The sequence below is a fragment of the Phyllobates terribilis genome, unplaced genomic scaffold, assembly GCF_046119375.1.
Source record: "Phyllobates terribilis strain yellow unplaced genomic scaffold, ASM4611937v1 Scaffold_11__3_contigs__length_659146591, whole genome shotgun sequence".
NCBI classification, from domain to species: domain Eukaryota; kingdom Metazoa; phylum Chordata; class Amphibia; order Anura; family Dendrobatidae; genus Phyllobates; species Phyllobates terribilis.
Genome location: NW_027362771.1, coordinates 65,216,998 through 65,243,226, shown reverse-complemented (window position 1 = coordinate 65,243,226; position 26,229 = coordinate 65,216,998). Strand labels below are relative to the sequence as shown.

Here is a 26,229-nt window from a genome sequence, read left to right as displayed (position 1 = left end):
ACAATTCCACCTGCTTTGGAGGCAGAAGTGGACCCCTCACTTTTTGGTAAAACGTTGCACCAATGGTTTGTTTGGGCCAAAATTTGCCAGGACAAAGTAATCAGTTCATAATTGTAAACAATAACTCTAAGGGACATAATGTGAGAACATATAACCCTTAAAAACTCATACACAGTATCTTCAAATTGAGTTTCTGGTATTGGCTTTTATCCTAAGTCATGTGATAAGGCTCGTTAAAGGGTCACTATTGACTTTTAGGATTGCTACTTCCTGTAGGTGGCACTAGAGTTCTGGTCCTTTTCCTCTCTGAAGAGACAATTTGCATATTTCCCAGAGGAGCATTGCGCCTTTAAAAGTCTCCTTACCGTGACATGCTTAACATGTCGCTCTCCGCAAGGAGAAATGTTACTCCTTAGATACCAGTCTGACGCCTCTCAACCAGCCAAACCAGACCTCACACTTTGCACTGAAGAGGAGCAGTACCCTGAAACCCAGTGTCTGCAAATTGAGTTTCTGGTTATGGCTTATATCCTAAGTCATGTGATAAGGCTCGTTAAAGGGTCACTATTGACTTTTAGGATTGCTACTTCCTGTAGGTGGCACTAGAGTTCTGGTCCTTTTCCTCTCTGAAGAGACAATTTGCATATTTCCCAGAGGAGCATTGCAGCTTTAAAAGTTTCCTCACCGTGACATGCTTAACATGTCGCTCTCCGCAAGGAGAAATGTTACTCCTTAGATACCAGTCTGACGCCTCTCAACCAGCCAAACCAGACCTCACACTTTGCACTGAAGAGGAGCAGTACCCTGAAACCCAGTGTCTGCAAATTGAGTTTCTGGTTATGGCTTATATCCTAAGTCATGTGATAAGGCTCGTTAAAGGGTCACTATTGACTTTTAGGATTGCTACTTCCTGTAGGTGGCACTAGAGTTCTGGTCCTTTTCCTCTCTGAAGAGACAATTTGCATATTTCCCAGAGGAGCATTGCAGCTTTAAAAGTTTCCTCACCGTGACATGCTTAACATGTCGCTCTCCGCAAGGAGAAATGTTACTCCTTAGATACCAGTCTGACGCCTCTCAACCAGCCAAACCAGACCTCACACTTTGCACTGAAGAGGAGCAGTACCCTGAAACCCAGTGTCTGCAAATTGAGTTTCTGGTTATGGCTTATATCCTAAGTCATGTGATAAGGCTCGTTAAAGGGTCACTATTGACTTTTAGGATTGCTACTTCCTGTAGGTGGCACTAGAGTTCTGGTCCATTTCCTCTCTGAAGAGACAATTTGCATATTTCCCAGAGGAGCATTGCGCCTTTAAAAGTCTCCTTACCGTGACATGCTTAACATGTCGCTCTCCGCAATGAGAAATGTTACCTCTTAGATACTTTAATGCTAAATTTAAAAAGACACCTAGAGACCCTAAAATGCACAACAGCAAAGACTAACCAGTCTAAATAGTCAGATTGACTGGGAATAGACCCAGTGAATAAGTCCACCAACCAACACTTATGTAGTCTCCCTTATATCGGAGCAGAGATGTATCAGATAAAAAGCATAATTCAAAAAGACAGATGTATCAGATGAATAACAGACATCATTCAAAGAAACAGATGTATTAGGCTAGGTTGTGAAGTGCTAAACTTTCCCAGGTAATACCTGTTAGAACCCTCCTGTTAGTTCTTTCTATCTTGGGTTTTGCGGTCACGTGACCATCTGCCTATATATTCCAGCTCCGCCCTTCTGGCTTTGCTGGACTTCAGTGTTGTTTGACTGTTTTGCTAGTCTTCTGTTAAAACTATATGCCCATTAATTGCTCTCTACCAATTGGAGGGTGCCTCATAGTTTGAGAAGCTCTGCTCTATGGTTGTAATAAAAAGACTCCAACCTAGTCTCTTGTTATCACAACCACTGTGGTAGTACAGGTAGGTAGCATAGTCAGTTGGAAGCCAGAAGTCGGTACACATGAACGGCAAACAAAATGGCGGAGCAGCAGGTATTGTAGTTAGTTGGAAGCCAGAGGTCGGTACACATGAACAGCAAACAATATGGAGGAGGAGCAGCAAGTGAGAGAGCTAGACTGAAGGCTGGGAGCTCAATCATCTCACAAGGAAGGAAGTGCAAGGCCAGGTTTAAATAGGGTGTCCAGTCAGGAAGACACAGGGTGAAGTACATCAGGAACAGGTTCTAGTTGCACTAGTAGCAGTGGGAGCAATACATTTAGTGGCCACAGACAAAATGTGATTTGCTTTCTCTATCCACACACACATACTTTGTATAGGTTTAGCTCAATGTTTTAGCTTTACTAAGAATCAATCTAAGAGAGCTATATAAACGAAACTAAAGCCTCGGGTTGCGAAGAGAGCCTATTCCAACATAAACAAACTACAGCACACAAATCCATAAAGCGGGCCATTTGTGGTGGAGTGCTTACCTTTTAGAGACCCCTCAGTTAAAGCTCTGTATAACACTATGACCTTGAATGTAAATCCCAGCACCGTGTCTATTGCTTTACTTGGCAAAACTCTCTATATATTTGACAGCATGTAGCAAAAATCACAATCTTTATCATGTCTGCTGTGATGTGGATTCTTTATAGAAATCTATTTGTACTTTAATATATTTAAATAGTCATAAAATACGTGTTAAAGTCGGTGTATAAGCACCCATTTTAATACTGAGGATCTTTTTATGTAGTTTCCAGTGTATGCAGTGGGAACGCTCTGCAGCTTTAGAATTGGCTTACAATCAAATAATTACGTGTATATGTTGTACATAAGTTTTAAAACTAATATTCTTTTGTATGAAATGGGCGCAATAGAATTTAGAGATGAAGAATTGCTTAACTCTTTTCGTAGCAGAACAAGTGAAAACGGCTCGATAAATTATTAATACGCTTCCTATATAATTGGTTTTAATTTTGAAAATTTCCAAACTACTTTATTGAAAAAGGCACACAATTGTTTCTATACAGAATTACTAATTAGCATCCTCTAAATTATGTAAAAAGATTGCTGCCAAGGGGCATGTAAAATGTTTTATTGCTTTGTGCTGTGAGTACAGATGAGGAAAATGGAGAGTTATACTGTAGTGGTTGGAATACCTCTTACGCTTTTTGACAAAGATGCTAGAGGCATTTTGGATACACTGTAGAATATTACTAAATTATGGAGCACAAGGGGCCTCAAGCCAGTGCTAAACTCTTAAATGACACATTTACTAGCGTACAAGATCTCTGCAGGATAATTGGATTCACAGCAAAATCTATTGCAGTGTTTGAAATGAATGGCACTCTATGGCAGGTGTATTTATATCCTCGGTGTATGGCTTATACGAAAGCTAATTGTTTCTAGTTCTAGTCTAGGCTCAAGATTGCATGATACAATCACAGTCTTTTTCTTGACCTGAATGCTATCTTAACGATAAACCAGCAGATTAGATCAGAAGCGGACACCGACAGAAGAGGACCCCTGTGCAAGAACAGTATATGGGCCTTTTGTAGTCCTGTAGCCCATTACAATACACAAGTCCACCCAAATTTGAGGTGAAAGTGGATAACCTCACCTCTTGGGCCCACGTGTGGCTGCACATGGTGCAGCAATGGTGTGTCCATCCCTATATTAGATAGTAGTACAGCTTAAAAAATACTACAAAAAATAGAAATATTCAATCAGATTAGGCATGAAATAATTACAAGTTAAAATTCTCCATTAGAAAAATATCACATGACTATGAAAATTAATTTAGATTGCTCAGAGAACCCTGGGCTAAGGTTTATGTGACATGTCCTTTTTAATAGACCTCCAATGTGCAAACATGGAAAAAACCCTGTAATGGTTAAATTCTTGATTTTAAAATGAGAAGAAAGCTATGGGATTTGTATTTTACAATATTTAACATTCTTGACAATTAGAAAAGGTCCTGTGTAGTAGAGAAAAATAATAAAATCCATACAGACATCTTCGGAGAGGGGACATATCACCCTTCCATTGAATATATGGGATTAATTATAACTGGGGAAGTGATAAATAGCTGACACTTCAACCTCCATTGAGGTAGTGCCTCCTGACGTGAACAGGTAATTACAAAAAGGAATCTGATGGGAACCAGCCAAAAAGGCTAGAATTAATATACTCTGAGGTGGATAAGTACACTTCCAAGGCAAGAGCTTCCTCTGTTCAAAGGATTTGTCTCAGATAGTGGTCAGCGATGAATATTGGGTTTGCATCAATCCAATATTTATGGGAGACATATTTTCGGTGTCGTAGCTGAGGGACGAACATAACGACTATAACTAGCCTAGTAGTGGAAACAGCTGCAGCCTCATCCATCACTCGTCAGTCAATTGCGTAATTGTCCTGATGATTGGAGGCAGCGGAGTTGCATCCCCTGACAAATTGAGGGCAGTGGTGGGATCTGCTGATCTCTCCGGTGTTCTCCTTGATAAATTGGTGGCAGGTGTGGGATCTGCGTGAGTCCTTCTGCTGTCATCCTGGATTACAGAAGTTCAGGTCCTTGATTACTTAACTCTTTATGGACTTTAGGGGGTCTCCACTAGACTGGCCTGGCCTTAGCCATGATATAAGCTCACGCTCTATGGAATTATTTAGAAACGTACAACATTATCACTCAGAAAATACCGAGTAATAGTTTTCTGGCACTGTTATATGCTCTCTTTATTGTATAAAATGTGTAGTACATTTTATTTTTACTTAGCCATTGCACTGTATTGTTGTTTAGCGCTAAATGCCCCAGGATATGCAAACATAAAATGCTCGGATAAACTTTACCCATGAGTCTTTTTACATTATGACACATGCTCGTGCATTATGATGTAGATGACACAAGGCTGCTAAGCACAGTGATTTGCTGCAGTGGTCATGATGTCACCGCTGCAGAATGTCAGCAAAGACAAGGGGAAGCATCAGAGAGGCTGGAGCAGCAGTGCCTGAATTAAGCTGATTTTATTATTTTTAACCTTAGTGAGCCTGAGAACTAAAAAAAAAGTTCTTCATGCAAAACCCTTTGAATAAAATATACTATTGTCAATGTTCACGTATTTCAGGTGGGGGCATGGTTCATAGAAGTGGTTTTCTTATTGGGATAAATAACAGAGAAACCTGAAAATGTATTCTAGAATCACTACCTTATCGCACGTATTTCCAGTTATGATAGCCTTTTGAAACATTTACATACATATTAGTGTCTCCTCTCATCCGTAACTACATTCAAAGAGAAAATGATGCAATAACCAATATGGCCAGACAGTATCTTCCTGAAAGTGACTCATTCTCATACACTAATATGATTGTTTGTTGATATTGATTGGCAATCCTCCAAGGACCTACTTTCTACGAGTACGATCATGAATCTAATCACATATAACCAGGACAAGGTGACAGCTTAGCACCACTCCCATATTTGTAATTGTGAAATATATGGGGCATTTCAAGGTACATAATACTAAGTTCCTAATACCTAAGTCTTTTCTTAATTAATTTTTAGTTTAACAGCCTAGCCTAGAAGTCAAATTGTGCAACCTAGGAAGGAAAGTCGGGAATTTGGAGCTTCGTGACAAAAGAAATTAAGGTTAAAACCCTAACAATACACAGCTCTGGCAAAAATTAAGAGACCACTGCAAAATTTTCATTTTCTCAGATTTTTCTCTTTATAGGTATATTTTTGAGTAAAATGTACATTGTTGTTTTAGTCTATAAACTACTGACAACATGTCTCCGAAATGCAAAGCTAAAAATTTTGTATTTATTTGCAGCAAATGATAAAGCATCAAAATACTAAAAAAGAAACAGTGCTTTCAGACCTCAAATTACTCATGTTTTAACTCAGCAACAGTCCAGAAATCAATATTTGGTGGAATAACCATGATTTTTAATCACAGCTTTCATGCGTCTTGGCTGCTTTCCAATAGAAAACTGTTCAGAGGTCTCTTAATTTTTGCCAGAGCTGTATTTTCTAGAAATATGTATCCCATACCTTCAAGTACAAGGTTATGTAATGCTATGCTCTTAAGAGGAGGCCGTAGCCCCTTTCTCTCTGTTTGGTGACGTGGTGTTGCAACGGATGCAGCGTTCCAACATTACTTTGCCTTCCTGTTCAGTCCTTCTGTGCACATCATGTCAAAAGATGGTGTTCTCTCCGGAACAACGAATACTGATTGTGGAAGGCTATGTGTAAAGGCTATGTGCCAATGTTTGGGACACGAGCTGGCTGGCTCAGTGATTAGCTACAGTGGTGACGAGCGCTGTTAATGTGATGTCACCGCTGCAACTAAACGCTGAGAATGAAGCAGAGGTGGAGAGCTGGCACAGGACACAGGATGAGTGCTTGGTGTGTTTTGTTATTTTCGGTATTTTACAGCATTTGGGTTCCACTTACTTGAAAGTGGACAACCCCTTTAGAATTGTAAACTATGCTTTTCAACTCAAATATATGCCAAAATTACACACTTTTGACAAAAATTTGGAAGTAGTAGGTACATCACTGCATATTCTTGAATACTTTATTTCTTAGCCAAGTATATCCTTTCAATGCAGAAGAGAGCTTTCTACACTCTTGAACCAGTCAGCCAGCTTGATTCATACATGTCATTAGTGGTGTGGCAACAAAGGAACGCTCTCCAGTGTTAAAGGGAAACTGCTAGGACTTGAGACTGATGCTTATATTTATAGATCAGGTCTCCTTAATTAATACAAGTATATTATGCTGATAGATGCATTGGGGACATGATTTTATGGCACTCACTTATAAGTATTACTGGTTCTTCTCCTTTTTGAAATTACGCCCAGCTACACAGCTCTACTGTTCTCAAAATGAATGCTGGGGGTGGATCATTTTACCAGACCAGTATTTCAGCCTCTTCTAATTTTAAAACACTGAATATGGGATGTTCAATTAGATGACGCTGATAAACAGGTCTGGTCACATGCTCCTTCACCAGCAGCCATTTTGTAGACAGTAGAGTTGTCTAGTCCGTAAGGAAGTGCCGCAAAATCATATCCCATACATATTTGCTTAAATAAAAAAAGATAAAGTGGCCAATCCATTTAAGCTGTATCTTTTTTCACTTTACACACAATAAAATACTTTTTTTTTTCAAGATGGACAACCAATATACAATATTTACTAGTATAGAATAGCTTATCTCAATTTAATGTTATTTTTGTGTAAAAGTTTACCTTTACATCATGATTCCTCAAAAGTTTATTCAAAATTTTCTGAAGTTGGTCATGTTGAGGAGATATAAAAATGGAGGGTTTATGGTTATGTTTATTCACATAGTATCTGTGCATTTTACATTTTGTATCCTTCTAAGATAGTTTTATGTGATTTTTAAGATACAGCCTGCAGGATCTTGCGTCTGAGCTCAGAAGGTTTAGCAAGCAATCCCTGAACACTGTAGGTGCTCAATTTATTGGGGGTATCTAAAGTTTTAAAGTAAAAATGTAGGAACTTATTAAATAGGTGATCAAAAGTACAATATATTTAATCAGTGATCCATTTTTGGCCACATTTTTGGCCCATGAAAACCTAGAAGTACATCTCAGGATATGATCAATTTCATTAACGTTTTCAGTGCTACTATGTGATTTATCCCTGGATTCTTCTTCCGATTAAGGATATTGCAGTTGAGGGAATTGCAGTACTACATTTTAAAATGTCTGACTGATCAAGTAATCATGTTTAGAGTGAATGGATCAACTTGTTGCGGCTAATAAAGAGAAGTCCCAGATATAATGAAGGGGCTATATCCTTGACATAACCCCATTATAGATAAATGACTTCTTTCCAAAACTGTAACCTAATTTAAGGTTTATTCTAATGTTCTATCTTCAGGAGCATGTCACTCTCGGCTCCCAGCCTCCTGCTTTTGAAGGTATGCTGTGCTTGTGAAGACTGACAGTTCGAACTAGCGGCATGGACGTGCCACTAGTCTGAATTGTGCGCTTTTCAGGATGCTAGCAGAGACATGGGAGAGGTTCAGGTGAACTGAAACTGGTCAGATCCACCAATTTGGATAGCTTTAGATTACCGCAAGCAGACTTTAAAGCATAGAGCCTGTAAGCAGTGCTCGCTCCTTACCTAGGTGACCAGACTCAAACTGCTGGGTGTCTAGTAGCTTAGGCAATGAGGTGTCCAAGCTAAAATTTAAAAAAATTGAGACAGAGAGGATTTTTAATAGGAGTTAAATTGCAAAGTTGCTTGCTTTTACAAACACTTTTACAAACCAAATTTTGCCAATTTAAGAACTTGAAACAAGCCTTTTAATAAAAATATAAGTTGCTAACTTTTTCAAAACATTTTCAACTTTAAAGGATTTTACAATGATTAAAAAGTTTGAAAAATGATTGTTTTTACATAATTAGTAAATAATATAGTATTTTTATGGCAATTTTCATGGATTCCCCATAGCCACTAGAGGCTTATTACCAAGTGAACAACACAACTAAATAGGCAATTGTTTGCTTCCAACCCATCCTCTCTAAATTGATATTTAATGTTTAAAGATACCAATATGTCTCCAAGGTTTAGTAAATGTAGTTACTAATGGAGTTCTTTGTTGCTGAAGAATAAAAACGTGAGCACTCTCAATCCACCCATAATACTTTAATTCTACTGATAAATACATCTATTGAAAGTCTACAATGGAGGTGGTGTCCATGGTCCACGCTAGCAAATGACTCATAAGAAGTGAGTCATGTTCATAATGAAAGGTACACCTTGTTTTTTGCTAAATAAGTAGTCCTCGTAATTACTAGTTTGGGTGGATATGTCATTAGAAATTTGTCCAGGAGACTTAAAGCTGAAAAGTGTCTAGGTCAGCTATTTCATATATAATTATAGGAAGGTAAAATCGAATGTTCTACATTTTTCCAAAGTCTAGGATAAACTAATATGGTCACCACCACAATGGAGATATGGACTTTTTGTTCGACTATCACACTAGAATTATATATAATTGCATGAACAGAATTGTTCCTTGTTCATGTACACATACTATTGCATAGTTTCATAATGAAATCAACATCCTCTATTCATGATCTCAACCAAGAAATAAATGTGCTGTCCTCTATTTCATAGTCGGTTGCTTTTCTGCCCATATGTAGGGCAATGCATAGACTTATATTGTGCAACCTTTTCAGAAGAAACTGTTGCCCAAACGTGATATCAGTTTCTTCTTGATATTTTAATTGCAGTCACATGAAAGTCACAAGTGCATGGAATCTAGTAAAGGATACTCGTCAGCTGCAGTGCTTAGTCAGGCTACATAGGTTGTATGGGTTTAGCTAAAAAGTATTCCTTTCTGAAACAGCACAAGTTATGTACATGGGAAGATCTGGTAAGACAGCTGTGCCCCATTTATAGACAAGACTTGCACTTTTTTGTGGTACAAAAATGAAAGCCTTTTTATAATCTTTTACAACCTATATATGAAACATCTTTGTTCATTTTCAACCAATAAAGGTGGTGTTGGGATTTAAATTTGCTTTCTTGTGCATGTGATATCATAACTGTTTCACTGGTGATTTACTGTTCCAGTAACCTCACTGCTGCAGACAGTCAACCTATACCTAAAAACAAACAGTGTAATTCCAGCCAACCCCACTATGAGCTGGTGATAATGTAAGCCGAAGATAGGACAGAACAGGTGTGCTAATACAGGAGTCAACAGATGACCCAGATGCCTTGGCTGAATTTTTAACCACTTTACCCCCGGGTCGTTTTCAGTTTTGGTCAATATGGCCATGTGAGGGCTTATTTTTTGTGGGACAAGTTGTACTTTTGAACGACACCATTGGTTTTAACATATCTTGTACTGGAAAATGGGAAAAAAATTACAAGTGCGGTAAAATTGCAAAAAAAGTGCAATTCAATAGTTGTTGTTTTTTTTTTTTTTACCATGTTCACTAAATGCTAAAACTGACCTGCTATTATGATTCTCCAGGTCATTATGAGTTTGCAGATACCAAATACGTATAGGTTCATTTTTATTAAGCAGGGAAAAAAAATCCAAAGTTTGTTAAAAGATAAAAAAAGGTCGCCATTTTCCGAGACCCGTAGCGTCTCCATTTTTCAGGATCTGGGGTCGGGTGAGGGATTATTTTTTGCATGCTGAGCTGACGTTTTTATTGATACCATTTTGGGATAGATACAATGTTTTGATCGCCCGTTATAGCATTTTATTGCAATGTTACGGTGACAAAAAAAAGGTAACTTTTGATTTTTTTTCTCATTATGACGTTTACCGATCGGATTAATTCTTTTTATATACTGATAGATCGGGCGATTCTGAATGTGGTGATATCAAATATGTGTATATCTAATTTTTTTTTTTTTACACATGCTTCAATAGTCTCCATGGGAGACTAGAAGCTACGATTGTATGATCCCCTCTGCTACACCCAGGCGATGATCAGATTGCCTGGGTGTAGCAGAAATGCTCACTGGCTATGAGTGCCAACTGCTGGACGGTGCTCATAGCCTCCCGGCAATGACAAATGCAGGGGTCTCCTGGAAACCCCGGGTTGTCATGCCCATCGGCTACCCGCAGTCATGTGACACGGGCGCTGATGGGCGGGACTTATAACGTCCTTCCGCCGTGTCCATGTTAAATGCCGCTGTCAGAGATTGACAGCAGCAATTACCATGTTAACAGCCGCAGGTGGATCGCGATTCCACCCTCGGCTGTCAGATCAGCTGTCATGTCCCCGGAAAGGGAGAGACCCGACATGTGCCGTACGTGTACGGCACATGTCGGAGATGGGTTCAACACAAATGGCCAAAGAGGGAGGAAGGAAATATTATTTGCCAGTACTTCTCTTAAAGACTCCTATACACATTAGATTCAAGTCAGTTGACCTTGCCAATTTTCGCAGGATAGATTGACCATATAATGTGCATGGTACCTGCCAACTCTTTCAAGACAGATGTTTTTGGGATGATAAGGACTGATCAGTTTGAATTCAAACACCAAACCTTTTTGTTCTCCAGACAAAAAAGTCACTGAAAGATGGGTCTGGCAGCATCTTACTCCGCCAAATTAAAAGTGAACACATAAATTCTCAGCCGGTTTGTGCGCTTGTGTGTATGGGGATGTTGGGAGAGACTACTGTCGCCTGAACAAGCATTTGCTCGACAACTAACTAAGGTGTATAGACAACAAGTTGAACTATTTTTTATCTACAATAGCACAATATAGGTTTCAATGCTGGCTCTTTTGACTTGACCACTGAATGTCTAAGAAGTATTCTTGCCATGGTCTGTACAACCACTCCACTGGCTTGTACTGTCTCTTAGCCCAGGTTTTCATATGCATCTGTCTCAGCACTATTGCAGAGAAGCTTCTACCTGCACCTGTTTCTCAGACTCTTCCTCGTAGTCAGTTGTGTGACTTTTCTACATCCATATTCTGGATGGGGCATCAATTAAAGTAGAATGTCGGGCTAATAGCAAGGAGACAGTGACCAGTCCAAAACTGCAGCACTACCCACTGCCCTTTTGACCAGGGTTGCTAACTTGACATGTTATTTTTCCTCTACAACGTATCAAAAAATCATGGACAGACAATATTTTTTACATACACATTGGAAAACCATAATAAATCATTGTGAAGTGATCCATGTCTACTGCCCATAATTCTGATATGAAGACATTACCTGCATTCATTGTAAAATGTAATATGCTGATAATTACAGCCAAAATAATCTGTATAAGTTTCTTCAGTTTCAAAAATGCTAGAGCCGGTATGTCACTCTCCACAAGAAAAAAACGTTACCCCTTATACCGCACTCCAGAGCCTCTCATCTAGCCAAATCAGTTCTCATACTTTGCACTGACGAGGGCCAACAGCCCGAAACACCGTGTCTGCAAATTGAGATTCTGATTTGGCTATTATCCCAAGTCACATTGCACGACTCGTTAAAGGGTTGACTGTGACTTGTAGGCTTGCTGCTTCCAATAGGTGGAGCTATAGAGTACAAGTCCTCTTTCTCTCTGAAGAGGCGATTTGCATATAAAATAATTACGGACGCCTTACATTTTATTTTTGGACAGGTCAAAAAAGTGCCCTATTTTTACGGACTACCTTGAATTTCTGGACAGTTGGCAACCCTCATTTTGACTGAGAGGAACGGCAGGCAGCTGTTTTTCTAAGTCAGTTTTTTCTTTCATACTAATTCTGGTAATTTAATCAGAGCAATGCGAAGAACAGTATTAACATACATTATCGTAGTATGTCTCTGGTTCAGTTACAGAAATCATACTGACAAGTTTCCTTTTCACAGTCAATTAAACTCCACAATTAGACCTGTGGCAAATGGGGTGGAAACAAGTTAAGCACCATGAGACATAACCATACATTCCCTAATGCAGGGATATATTGCATACATAGTAATTTCCCTCAATAGGTCCGATTTGGGTGGGAATCTATAAGCCTATGACTACCCCAGAAAATATGCAAATAAACCTATATAAAAAGGAAAAATACCTTTTTTATGACTAAACAATGACATTTAAAATGCTACCGTCTCATGAGAGAACATATCTGTTCAGGCTATCAGAAGAAATCATTGTACATGGTTTTAACCATCCTATTATCCTTCCCTATAAATAAACACTTTGCTCTCTACAGTCAGACATAAACCTCCTGCACCAGGTCAATACATACTGTTTAAATCTTATGCATCTGCCAAAACATCAGGTGAGAAAATTAAGTATGGTAGGATTAATTGGACAAAAAGGAGGAAAAAAACATACATAGTGTGTGGCCAGAATTGTCTAAGGCCATGTTCTCCTCGGTGTTTTGATTTCCGTTAGAAATAGAAGCTACAATGCTTGGCCAAATCCATTGCACTATGATGGACTGACAATGGGATTTGCTATGTCCTGTGCTGCTGAGGTGTCCATAGATTTGACAGGACAAGATTTTCTTTGAGGTTTTTAAACTTAATAGCAAGCACTTTTGATGGACAGAAGTATTGGCAAAAGATATGTCAGCCAATCATCTGAACAATAGATTATGATACATTGTTTTGTTCTCATAAAAAATCTTTTAACGATTCTAATTGAAAATGAATGCCAAAAAACTAGCAAAACAGTATAAAACATTATTTTCTGTTTAAGTTACGAGTTTGAGTTGAAATTTATGTAAATCGCAGTTCCAAGTGAATTCGAACAATTTGTAAACTGCAGCAGTGAAGAAGATGAGAGAAGCAGTCTGTGAATAATAAATATATCCAATTGATGGTGAAGAGAATGAAGAGGTGCTTGCAGTAGCAGTGTCAGTGTGATTGATCAGTGATATGGTGTAGCTATCATCTGTCCTGCTGCATTTCAAATACAATTACAAGTTTTCTTCACTCATAATGCATTAAAAAGCAGAAGCAAGACAGTACAGTTTTTTTTACAGAAAAAAACCCTGAAATCAGTGTCAGTGTGCTTGTTTGTTACAAGTGACTATACTGAGTTTTTGCATTTCTTGTGCAATCATTATTGTGAAGAAGAATAACTGTTTTTTTTAAAAATACAAAAATACATTTTCTAAAATGCAGACATTTAAATACAACGGTCTAATTTTCAAAGTGTGTGTGTCACAAACAATTTTTTTTACGTGTGTTTTACTTGTCAAACTTTATATCTTTTCATGGCAAAGGTCGAATAACCGAAGTTGGAAATATTGTCAAATGTTAATCATAGTATGGTAAAAAATGTATGGAAAAGAAAAAAGTGGCAATGACAACGCATGTGGTTCTGTAAAAGTAAAATCTGCATACCTTGGCTGTGGGAGCCGCTAACTGTAGCAGAAGCATCACCACCACCACTAGCACTTTATTCTTCACTATGTAAGTCACAACACTTCATGTTAATTTACTGCTTGATAAACCTTGGATTTTTTTCCCTGAAATATCTCTGGAGAAGTGTTCAGCTAAAAATACATACCATATTATTGCTCTTGAGAGAGAGGCCACTTTGAGAATGTATTAAATAATCTGTGGAAGATTTCTTTCAGAGTGGAAATTGAGCAGCCGACATTACATTGAAAGGCTGTATTTTAAAACTAGTCATTCAATAAAATTAATTTTCTGCTTAAAAGCACTGGTAGAATCCGCACGATGAGAATCATATATATGAATAAATTCACCTGCTTTAGAATTCAGACTGAAGCCTCATCGTAGCAACATGTCTGCCACCTGTCTGACTTCATTACCTGTCATTCTACAGTATCAGTAAAACTAATAATTGAACTAAATGTCTGTATGATCTGAAAAAAAGAGCTTTCTCAATATATTTTACAAGCATTTGCCGGATTTTCAGATAAAATAAATGAGGTTTGCCCTTCTCCTGACATGCATTGAGAGTCTTGTTCAAGTACAGAGAAGTTTTTATCACTTTTCTTCCTTATAGCTAAGCAATTTTTCAACTTTCATTCTCATTACCTTGTACCAGCATTGCCTACATTAGCTTCTTTACAGCCCCAACTACAAATCTAGGGTTTCTATGATACATATTGTTGTGATCACTGCAAGATTGGCAACATGTGTAAAAGATGCACATTTAACCCTTTACCATTCCAACAAATTTAGGCCGATATTCTTTTGCGTTTATTTGTGAAAATATTGACATTTTGGAGAAAATGTTGCAATTTTCAAACTTTTCATTTTTATGCCCTTAAACCAGATAGTTATATCACACAAAATAGTTAATAAATAACATTTACCACATATCTACTTTACATCAGCATCATTTTTGAAACATAATTTTTTTTGTTAGGAAGTTAGAAGGGCTAAAAGTTGATCAGCAATCTACAAAACCAATTTTTGTAGGGACCACATCACAGTTGACGTGACTTTGACACACCTATATTGAAGAAAATACCCAGAAGTGACACCATTTCAAAAACTGCACCCCTCAAAGAACTTAAAACCACATTCAATTTAGTTTATTAACCTTTCAGCTTCTTCACAGTAATTAAAGCAATGTGAAAGGAAAAATTAAAATTTTACTTTTCCCCACAAAAATGTTGCTTTAGCTCCAAATTTGGAATTTTTATAAGGGTAACAGGAGAAATGGACCATACAGTTTGTTGTGCAATTTCCCCTGATTATGCTGATACGCCGTATAGGGTGGAAAACTACTGCTTGGGTGCACGAGATGGTGTGAACTACTGAGTCTCATCCTTCCGCTGGCCTGCCGGGATTAGAGTCGTGAGATATGTGGCCAGGTGACCTGATTGTCCCAACCTGGATTCTTCAAATCGCCCCTGAGAGTTCAACAATGGTGAATGGAGCAGTTCTGTATCTTTCCAGCCAGGGCTGTGGTGCCTTAGGCTGTCATCCTGTAGTGTCTTCTTGAACAGATGCAGAGACCCCCTTTTTATAGTTCACATTTGTCCTTTCAAGCCATCATTCACAGGTCAAGGGTCAGAGATCATGATATTAATTTACAATGCTCGAATATCCACAGCTCATCCCCCCAATGTGGGCTGGCAAACACCCTCCAATGGTATTTAACATAACTTTGCAAACATTCATTGTTCAGAGTCCCTGTATTGCAAAACTGGCAGACGATACATTGTAAGAGCTGATATAAGATGTGAATAGCAGCCATTCATCAATTACTTATATCACCTCAAGTGATCAGCATTCAGGTTTATACGACCACTAATCTATGTTGAGCAATCAAAAAAGAACACAGCTTCAAAAATCAACATAAAAATAAAGATATATGGCTCCTGGCCTACAGAAAGTATGTCTGGCATAATTAAGAAGAAAAGCTGTGTGTCACAAGTACCTTTTGACTTCTGGAATGCAAAATTGGTTGGAATCAATAGAGGACGCCATGTCGTGTTTCCAGAGCCCCTGATGTGCCTAAACACAGTGGAAACCCCCCAAAAGTGACCCCATTTTGGAAACCAAACCCCTCAAGGAACTTAGGAACTTATCTAGAGGTGTGGTGAGAACCTTAAACCCACAGGTGCTTTGCAGAATTTTATAACGTTGAGCTGTGAAAATTAAAAAATACATTTATTCGGCAAAAATGTTTGTTTTGCCACACATTTTTCATTTTCACAAGGGTAACAAGTGAAAATGGGCCATACAATTTGTTGTGCAATTTCTACTGAGTACACCAATTTGTGGCGTAAAACTACTTTTGGGCACACAGCAGGACACGAAAGGGAAGGAGTGCCAATTGAATTCTGGAGCACAATTTTGGCTGGAATAGAATGCAGGCGCCATGTCACATTTGAAGAGCCCCTGACATGCCAAAATAGCAGAACCTCCCATAAGTGACCCCATTGTGGAAATGACACCTCTTGAGGAATTCATGTAGTTGTGTAGTGAGCATTTGTAAGCCTCGATTCACAGAATTGTATACATTGTGCAGAGTCAATGGAAAATTACCATTTTTTCCACTAAAATGTTGCTTTGGCTTCAAGTTTTTAATTTTCAAAAAAGATAATAGGCGAAATTAAACAGTACATTTTGTTATGCAATTTCTCCTGATTACAACAATACCCCATATGTGGTCAAAAACTACTTTTGAGGCACAGTGCAAAGCTCAAAAGTGACCCTATTTTACAAACTACACCTTTCAATGAATTTATCAAGGTTTCACTGATCATATTGACAACATGGGTGTGTCACAGAATTTTATACCATTGGGCAGTCAAGAAAAAATAATTACATTTTTACCACAAAAAATGTTGTTTTAGCCCCATATTTTATATTTTTACATTTGCACCAAAATTAGTCACACAATTTCTGCTGAATGTAGAAATACCCCATATGTGGCTGTACAGTACGGCTTAGCCACACAGCAAGACTCAGAAGGGATGGAGCACAAATTTTCCTAGAATAGCTTGCAAACTCCATATACAGAGCCCCTATGTGCTAGAATAGCAGAATCCTGCAATCAAGTGAACCCATTCTGGAAATTATACCCCTTTGAGAATTTATCTACTGGTGTAGAGACGATTTGTGCTGACACTGGACAAAGACAGAGCTGGTGGATAGTCTATATTGCAGCCTGAGAGGTTACTGTAATACCAAGTTGGTGAGACCATTTAATTAACTTTGCCTTACCGAGAAACTTTTTTGTTATTCACTTGTGCTAAAGAAAGGTTGTTTTCATTTGGAGCTGTAAAGTTTATGAAGGAAAATAAACTTTATTCAGTTTTGACATACTTCACTCTACAGGCCACACACTGCCGACAAAAAAACAGTGACTGAGCATTTAAACTGAGCATTTAAACTTGCTCAACCACATATAACATGCTGTCAGAAAGTTTGTAGGTTTCAGCTCACACATGCTAGCAGCCGGAGTGACACATACCTCCCCTCGTATATAACACCAGTGACTCTGTCACAATATATATATCCATCCAAGAGGTATAAATAGTGGGGAAAGTTAATATCTGATACACTGCCGATTTTGCAAGTATTATATCACACACTGGAGCAATGCCAGGTAAGCCAGGGTTAAATCCTACCTCCTCAGATTATCTATCTAGAACATAACCAGGGATGTGTCCTTCTGTTCGAAGCTTCTGTAGAATGCACCTGCGCAATGTCTGGCCCCAGACAGAAAAACACATCCACATCCCAGACAGGGATGAGGAGTGCAGCGCTGGAGATCGCGGCTTGCATAGGCAAGGAAAGCATACCGCGATCTCCGGCGCCATTAGCACATACCTGCTGGGGAGGAGTGTGGCGCCTCTGTTCGGGCCAGAGGCCGGGGGAGGAGTGCGGCGTCGGAATCGTCGCCTGCGCATAGCGTGATATCTGGTGCCATTTTAGCATAGACACATTTGCAGTGTGTCTTCAACAAAATGGCGCTGGACATCGTGGTATGCGTATGCACGGATTCTGGCACCATTTTGTTGAAGACACTCCATATTTGTCTTCAATAAAATGGAGCGGGATATCGCGTTATGCAGGCGCTGATTCCTGCACCATTTTAGTAAAATAACCAAAGCGACGTGCTGCAGGAGAGCGATGGAAAGGTGAGTAGGAGTGTTTTTTTTATTTCATTTATGGTTGGATGGGGGAGCATATTCCAGGATGGGGGAGCATATACCAGGACGGGAGGGACAAATACCAGGATGGGAGAGCATATACCAGGATGGGGCACAAATATCATGATGGGGGAGCATATACCAGGATGGGGGACCATATACCGGGATGAGGGAGCATATACCAGGATGAGGGAGGGAGCATATACCAGGATGATGGAGGGAGCATATACCAGGATGAGGGAGGGAGCATATACCAGGATGGTGGCGCAAATACCAGGATGCAGGAGCATATACCAGGATGGGGGCACAAATACCAGGATGGCGAAGCATATACCAAGATGGGGGAGCATATACCAGGATGGGGGCACAAATACCAGGATGGGGGGAGCATATACCAGGATGGGGGAGCATATACCAGGACGGGGGCACAAATACCAGGATGGGGGAGCATATACCAGGATGGGGGCACAAATATCAGGATGGGAGACCAGAATTGGGGAGCATATACCAGTATGGGGGACCAGGATTGGGGAGCATATACCAGGATGGGGGAGCATATTCCAGGATGAGGGGAGCAAATTCCAGGATTGGGGAGCATATACCAGGATGGGGGAGCATACACCTGGATGGGGGACCATATACCCAGGGCTGTAGAGTCGGAGTCGTGGAGTCAGTGTCCATTTTGGTGGAGTCGGTATAACATGGACCGACTCCAACACATATATACATATACACATGAAAAATAAGCATTTGGCTCACATACAACTGAGTCTTTGCCAAGCCTGCATGAGAGCGTTTGTCAAGCTCAGCTGTATGTGAGCCGAAACTTTGCTGTTTTTGCACATGGGCAAATAAACTATTTTTCTGCGGTTTTTTTTCTGCAGCAAAACCTGATCTCTTGCCAGAAAGTTTGTTGAGGATTTTTCCTGCTTTTAGGCTTGTTTTGTTATTGCGTTTTTTTCAGCGTTTTTTTCACAGTCCTTTTGTCTCTTTTATGCATGTACATGAAGTTCAATGAAAAATAAAAATCGCATTCTGTTTTTTGCACAAAAAAACGCTGAAAAACCTGACACCTGCGTTTTTGGTGCATTTTTTCACCACTGATTACTTCCAATGGGTGAAAAAACGCTGAAAAAAACGCTGAAAGAAGTGACATGCTCTATTTTACAAAAAAACATGCAAGGCACAAAATCCGGAACATAAAAAAACCATGATGTGTGCATGAGATTTCTGGAATCTCATAGGTTTGCTGGTACTGTAAAACTCAGCTGAAAATTTGCATAAAAAAATATCAAAAAACGCTGAAAAAAACATGATGTGTGAACATCGCCTTAGTCTGAAATTGAACTGTTGCAGTGCTGCCTATTTTTCTTGGATCTGTATTGCAAAGTTGTTTAGGTAAAAACTAATGGGCGTGCACCAACTGCTATTTTGGATGAGTGCTGCTTTATATATAGACACAGTGTGTATAATACATACAGTTTTGTATATATATTTAATACAATGCATAACTAATCTTGTGCTAACCGCAATTATTTCAATAACTCAAAAGACTAATACATTAATAATAAAGCATATTGCCATTTTTTTCATATCTTCATAGCTGAATAGGAGTGTATGTATTAAGTCATAAAAGATGTTTCCCTGACTAACACAAATTAATGTAATGAGGTACAAGTTTCCCGGCCTTTCAAACTGTCACACAAGACTGTTTCCACAATAAAAATAAAGAAAATACTAAGTAACTAGATTTTGCTAGATAACTAGATAGCTCGGTAGATTTAGGTACACCACAAGTACAATGAAAATACAGGAAGGAAACTTATTTGCCTTCATTTATTTTTACTCTATGCATAAATAAAAATTATAATTGTAATTATGTTATACATTAAGTGCTTCAAACATAAATTGCAAAAAATATACATGTAAAAACGGTGATACATTCCAAAATTCTATCACCCTGGACACATTACAGACCAGTAAACTAAATTAAATCAATGACTTACATTCAGTAAAGCAAATATATATTTTGTTCTCCATGAATTGGAAAAAATATCTAAAGAGAATGTCATTATAAAGTCAACTGGTCAATCACACTTATTTTGTCTATGGAGCTAATTACCATAGAATTTTAAAGGTAACCGTCTTTTACACTGACTTAAACCAGTCATAGAATGTTAATAGGACAGATGCCTGTGAGCATGTACAATACAAAGTTGCTCCCTTGTCCCTTCATGTGTAGGAATATGTGCTCCCTGTGGATATTCTGATCTAATACTGGAGATACCAGGAGCATAAGATTGCTCACACTGCAAGATAAGGTTGCTCACACTGCTGTCCACCCTGCCTATCTGATCTAATACTGGAGATAATAGGGATGTTGAGGTAAGAAGAGGCTGCTCACACTGTTGTCCACCATGTCTATATGATCTAATACTGGAGACACAAGGAGTGCTGAGGAATCAAAACCTGCTCACACTGCTGCTCACAATGTCTATCTGATGTAATACTAGAGGGGTGCTGAGGTAAGAAGAAGCTGCTCAAACTGCTGTCTACCATGTCTTTTTTTTTAAATCAAATAATTTTTATTTAAACATTTTCAACATGACCAGGTAAGTTGACAATCCCATCCTTTCAAATTTTCCCCCAACTCCCACCACTTCCCGTCGGCTCTTTCGACCTTAAGACTAAGTGCCCACGATGCAGAAATGCTCCGGATTTTTCCTGAGCGTTTCTGCATCTCCCTGGCAGAAAAAAACGAATGCGGATTTTACATGCGTTTTTCCTGCCAGGGACAAGCGTAAGTGAAGCGTTCTTCACATGCATTTCCGCATGCGGGTTGTCAAGTGCCTTCCAAGCGATTTTAGCATCACTTGGAAAGTGCGTGACAACTTGGTCACACTATATAAATACAGCACATGCGGATTATCATTGGACAACATTGCAGACCTTCTACCAAGTGTTTTTTAAGCGTTTCTGCAGCGGAATTGCCGCTGCGGACATGCTTAAAAAACGCATAGTGGGCACACAGCCTAAAGGGGAGAAACAGTTTATAGACATTGCCAATTTCTTCACTTTGTAAAACTTGTTTCTCATGCAATAAAAGGATTTATTTTATTACATATCAGATGTGTTGGTCACTTTCTATATCTCTCTTATTTATTAACATGCACAGTTCATTTAGCTACTTCTTATCAATCTGCTAATTATCAATTAGCTGGAGCCATTTCATTTATATTACAATCAAAACTGATTTATCTAATCAATGCAGTTGCTAACATTCTTGACCATGTTAATGTCATAGGGGCCGGGCCCAGAGAATCCAACAAAGGTGCCCACAATTTTTCAAATTTAAGAGGGTTCCCCCTTCTCCGGTATACATATCTCTCTAGTCTAAGTATATAGTTGATTTTAGGGATATATTCTTTTATGTTTGGAGGCTCATTGTCTTTCCAGTGCGAAGCTATCAGCTCCTGGCCTGGTATAGTAGACAGAGGATAGCTATCTGATGGGCCTCTTCAGTTGGTAAACCATTTACATATCCCAATAGACACACAATAGGATCATGGGGAATTTCACATTCAAACACCTTGGACACAAGATCTAGAATCTCTCTGCAGAATCCCCTAACTTTAGGGCAGTTCCACATTACGTGACATAAATCTGCATCAGGATTACAACACCTATAACAGTTTGAGTCACTTTTGTAACCAAAATTGTGTAAGCGCAAAGGGGTATTATATACTCTATTGCGAAAGTTTTCGCCCCTCGCTTGTCGACACTAGTGGTATGGACTGTAAAATATCTTCTCATGTGTCTTCCTCTATTGGGCCCAGGTCTTGGTCCCATTTCGTTTTAAGATTACTACCTCGTTTTTTGAGGACCTGTTCCATTAGACATTTATAGTGGAGCGAGATTACCCCTCTCGTTGACCCCTTCCCCACCACTGTGTCCAAGAAAGCTGTTCCTCTACTTTGAATAATAGGCTCCCGACCATTTTGTGTCATGAAGGCGTGCCTAAACTGCAGGTATTTATAAAATCCCTTGCGGGAGACCCCAAACTCATTCTGGAACTCCTGGAAGGACTTAAACCTACCATCCTTGACTAATTGTACAATCTTATAATGTCCCAGTCTGTGCCATTAACCAAACCCCTCCAGTCTATCGAATTCTGGATAGTCAGAATTATTCCATATGGGTGAGTATTTTGAGTATCCCACCATGCCCATCATCTTTTTAACTTTAGACCATATTTTATGAATACCTCTGATTGTTCCTCCCACTAGCTCGTAATTCCTTAATCTTCCTCCTTCCACAGCCTCCACTAGGTTGCTCACATGCCTAATCATTCTAGCCGATGAGGATGGGAGTTCCGGGCTCTCCCACCCCCTCAAATGCTGTAATTGTGAGGAAAGATAATACACTAGTGGGTCAGGAACCGCAAGTTCTCTATCCCCCTTTTGTCTCTGCAGGGTCTCAAGTTTTATCCTTGGCACCTTTTTTTTCCATATTAAGTCTCTAAAAATTCTATTAACTTTATAAAAAACTTGTAAGGGAAGCCATATTGGTGCATTATGCAGCAGGTACATTAACTGTGGCATGAGGATCATCTTAATTAGATTGGTTTTCCCTACCACCGACAGGGGCAACTTACACCAAGTTGCAATTTTGTTTTGGAATTTACTTAAAAGGGGGTCGATATTTAGAGATACATACTTCTCCATATTCTCGCTTATTTTAATCCCAAGATACTTAAATGAGTGGACAATTTTAAGTTGTCCCACTTCCATCGCTTCATTTGAGAGTTTAGTTCCCACCATCATAAGCGCTGATTTACCCCAATTAATAGAGAGGCCTGACAAAGAGCCGTAGTTGTTAATAATTGCCATGGCTTCCCTCAATGATTCCGGCCAGTTATGTAGAAAAACAAGTATATCGTTTGCATATAATGCGATTTTTTCTTGATGGTTCCCATAAGGGAACCCCTGAACCCTTGGGGAGAGGCGAATTACTGCAGCCAATGGCTCAATAGCAATGGCGAACAACAGTGGAGAAAGTGGGCATCCCTGCCTTGTGCCCCTTTGTAAGGAAAACATCTGATTTAAGACTGTTAGCCTGAATTTTGGCTTGGGGGCCAGAATAAAGAAGCTTAATCCAGGAGATAAATGTATTCCAAAATCCCATGTGTGACAATGTACTCCACAGAAAGGCCCACTCTATACTGTCAAAGGCTTTGGCTGCATCCAAAGATGACATAGCCTTGTAGCTGTTAATTTGATTAGGAAAGGACCTAGAATTGTTGGGAAGCTGAAGGTTTAAGTACAGTCTACGTATATTAATTGCTGTTGACATGTTTGGCATAAAGCCTGCCTGGTCTTGGTGGATTATGGACGTTATTACTTTGTTAAGCCTATTGGCTAGTAACTTTGCCAGTACCTTAATGTCCACCTTAAGTAATGAAATAGGGCGATAAGATTCTGGGAGCAGCATATCCCTTCCCTCCTTTGGAATCACTACAATTATGGCCTCATTCATGGACGGTGGAAGTCTCCCACTCTGTAATGCCTCATTGTAAACCTCCATCAATTGTGGAAGAATATATTTGCTATACTTTTTGTAAACCTCTACCAGGATACCATCCTCTCCTGGTGCCTTATTATTTGATAAGGAGCCCAAGGCTTCTTCTAATTCCCCAAGTGAAAGTGGTTTGTCTAAGAGTACCATGTCTTTTTGAATGCCGAGTAGCTACTGAGAACTAGAGACAGTTTTACAGTATGTGGTGTAGGTTATCTCAAGGTTACAGCAGCAGATCTTCCTACTATATATGCTCAAAGGTTCCTGGCCATTTCAATGCTCTATCGTGATTACCTCCTTGAGAAAACGACTCTGATTTTCTAATTAAGGTTCTTTAGAAAATTATTTAAAATACTCTCAAAGTCTCCAATCCATTGTAAGGAACTTTTAAGGACTGTAGACTCCCTTTTGAACCAAGGCAATGGTGATCTTCTCTAAGTGATCTACACATAGATCTTGATCTGGTGTTTGCCTATAAATACTATCCATGTAGGGCTGTTGAATGGCATGTGAAGGGAGCTTAGTGCATAATTTAGAAGTGTAAACCATATTACGCAACCTGTCAGGAACCTCGGTGTGGGAAGTACTGACATTTGCATATGGCACATGATTTGAATTGCACATCAACCTCACATTTAAAGTACGGTTCAGTGGGTGCAATAACACCTACTGAATCAGTTTATAGAGTATCTTTTGGATGCTTATTAGCAAAGAGGACCTACCTAGTGTAATTTCTGCTGTTCTTATTAATCTAGAATCTGTTCCTGAGAGATTGGCCCTTGGGTAATCAGACCAGATTTACATACAGGAAAGAGGGGTCCATATCTCAGGAATGGAGAGGCATGGGAAGAAAAAACCACCAGATTCTGGACATGCGATATTTGTAGTGTTTCATAGGTCCTCTTTAAAGGGGTCTATAAAGTAACACATTCCTTACAAATCTGCATGTAAATAATCAAGGGAACTTGTTTCTATCTATTCTCCTATGAAATGAACTCTGTGAACTGGAGATGTGCTTATTACAATCACAGTAATTAATTTTTCTATATAAGTTATGGGCTCAGCATGCCACAATAACTATGCAAGTAAGGCTGGTACACTGCTCAAATAGTGAACTGGTGACATTATATCATGACAAAAACTCGAAAAAGACAAGAAATTACATGACTTCTATTGGCATTGCCAAAGTTTTGTAGGTGGGAGAAATATTAGGGTGATGATCACCTTATAGACTGACTTAGAACATATAAGACGTTATTACGGTGTAGAGAATGTATCTGAACCCCACCCCCTCCATCCAAGTTTATCTTATAGAGGTGGGGTGACTGTGATTCATGAGTATAACATCCCACTTTTCTCCTTAAGAATAACAAAGAACATATTATTTCATCCTCAAAATATTCTAGTTAATATTCAATAAATATTCCCTGCACATTCAGGTGATTTCACCTACCAAGCACAGACATGTAGAAAACATAATATCATTTAATGCCATATCTTTCTGTGAAGTACAGGCCAAATCAAACATACCCTGGCACATTTTTTTACAGCAGACATTGCCTAAACTGTTTGCAAAAGAAAAATCAGAGGCAGCAATATCTAAATTCAGAAGACATTTCCTGTTAATGATTTCAGTTCCAGCATATATCATGCATACTGACCATTTTCATTGAGAAGACTATCCTTGAGGAGAACACTTTTCAATGCTATATTGGGCAGTCGTCTCAGAGGTTTCACTGTGGACATATATATATATCTATATAAATCTATATATATCACATCCACAGATATACATATTTTGGTAGCTGAACCAGTAACACAGAAAAATAGAGACATAGATTGCTCATTTTTAAATGCCCCAATCCCCCTTTGTAGGGATCAAATGAATCAAGTAGAAGACTAACATACCGTACATAAAGGACAATTATATACACAATGAAAATACATATACGGTAAATTCTTCAGTGACTTACCCCTTCTATAGGCATTCTTGTCTTTGGGAACAATCTGTAATGTGATTCATGATTTGTCTTCTGTTCTCGACCCTTCCGAAAAGAATCCTGGGAAAACAGTCCTCCCACTCTTTGAAAGGAGTTCTTTCTCACCAGGCCTTGCCCACCTCTTATGCCTTCTAGCAGACGGATCAAGAGCAAGTTTGCCGGTAGCTCCTCTATGCTGCTGTGTACTGGGGTTCTGCATTCTGGACATCTCAGCTCTTTTCGGGCTTTCAGTATCCTCTGTAAGCATGGCTGACAGAAAGTATGCTGGCATGGCAACACCTTGGCCGTGGCATCCAATTTTCCTAAACAGACTGGGCAGTTCAACAGGTCAAGGACAATCAATTCATCCATGGTAGGCAAGGTTTATTGCGGGAACCCGAAGATCAAATCTACATGATGATGACACTAGAAAGAAATGAGAAAAAATGATCAAGATGTACCGTATATGTGCAGGTGCAGTGTTCACAGCAGACCAGTCCTTAGATATTCAAACCTCACAGCATTTTCCTTGGGGAAAAATCATTCTCGCAGACATTACAGAGCAATGCCTCACAAGACATTTGCAGATGTGCACCTTAGTTTTACAGCTCAGTTCCAAGTGAGTCATTTGTGATTCACAAATGCAATGGGAG

At 39.1% G+C, this 26,229-nt stretch overlaps 1 protein-coding gene across 2 annotated transcripts in view; it reads right to left on the bottom strand.

Annotated features, from left to right (window-relative positions):
- Window positions 1-26,229, bottom strand: part of SH3RF2 (SH3 domain containing ring finger 2) — a 152,958-nt gene that overhangs the window by 114,928 nt on the left and 11,801 nt on the right. For both annotated transcript variants that reach the window (XM_073651277.1, XM_073651278.1), the window contains exon 2: window positions 25,571-26,002. In XM_073651277.1, the coding sequence (XP_073507378.1) occupies window positions 25,571-25,948 (378 nt within the window). In that variant the 5' untranslated portion in view covers window positions 25,949-26,002. The remainder of the gene's footprint in view (window positions 1-25,570; window positions 26,003-26,229) is intronic.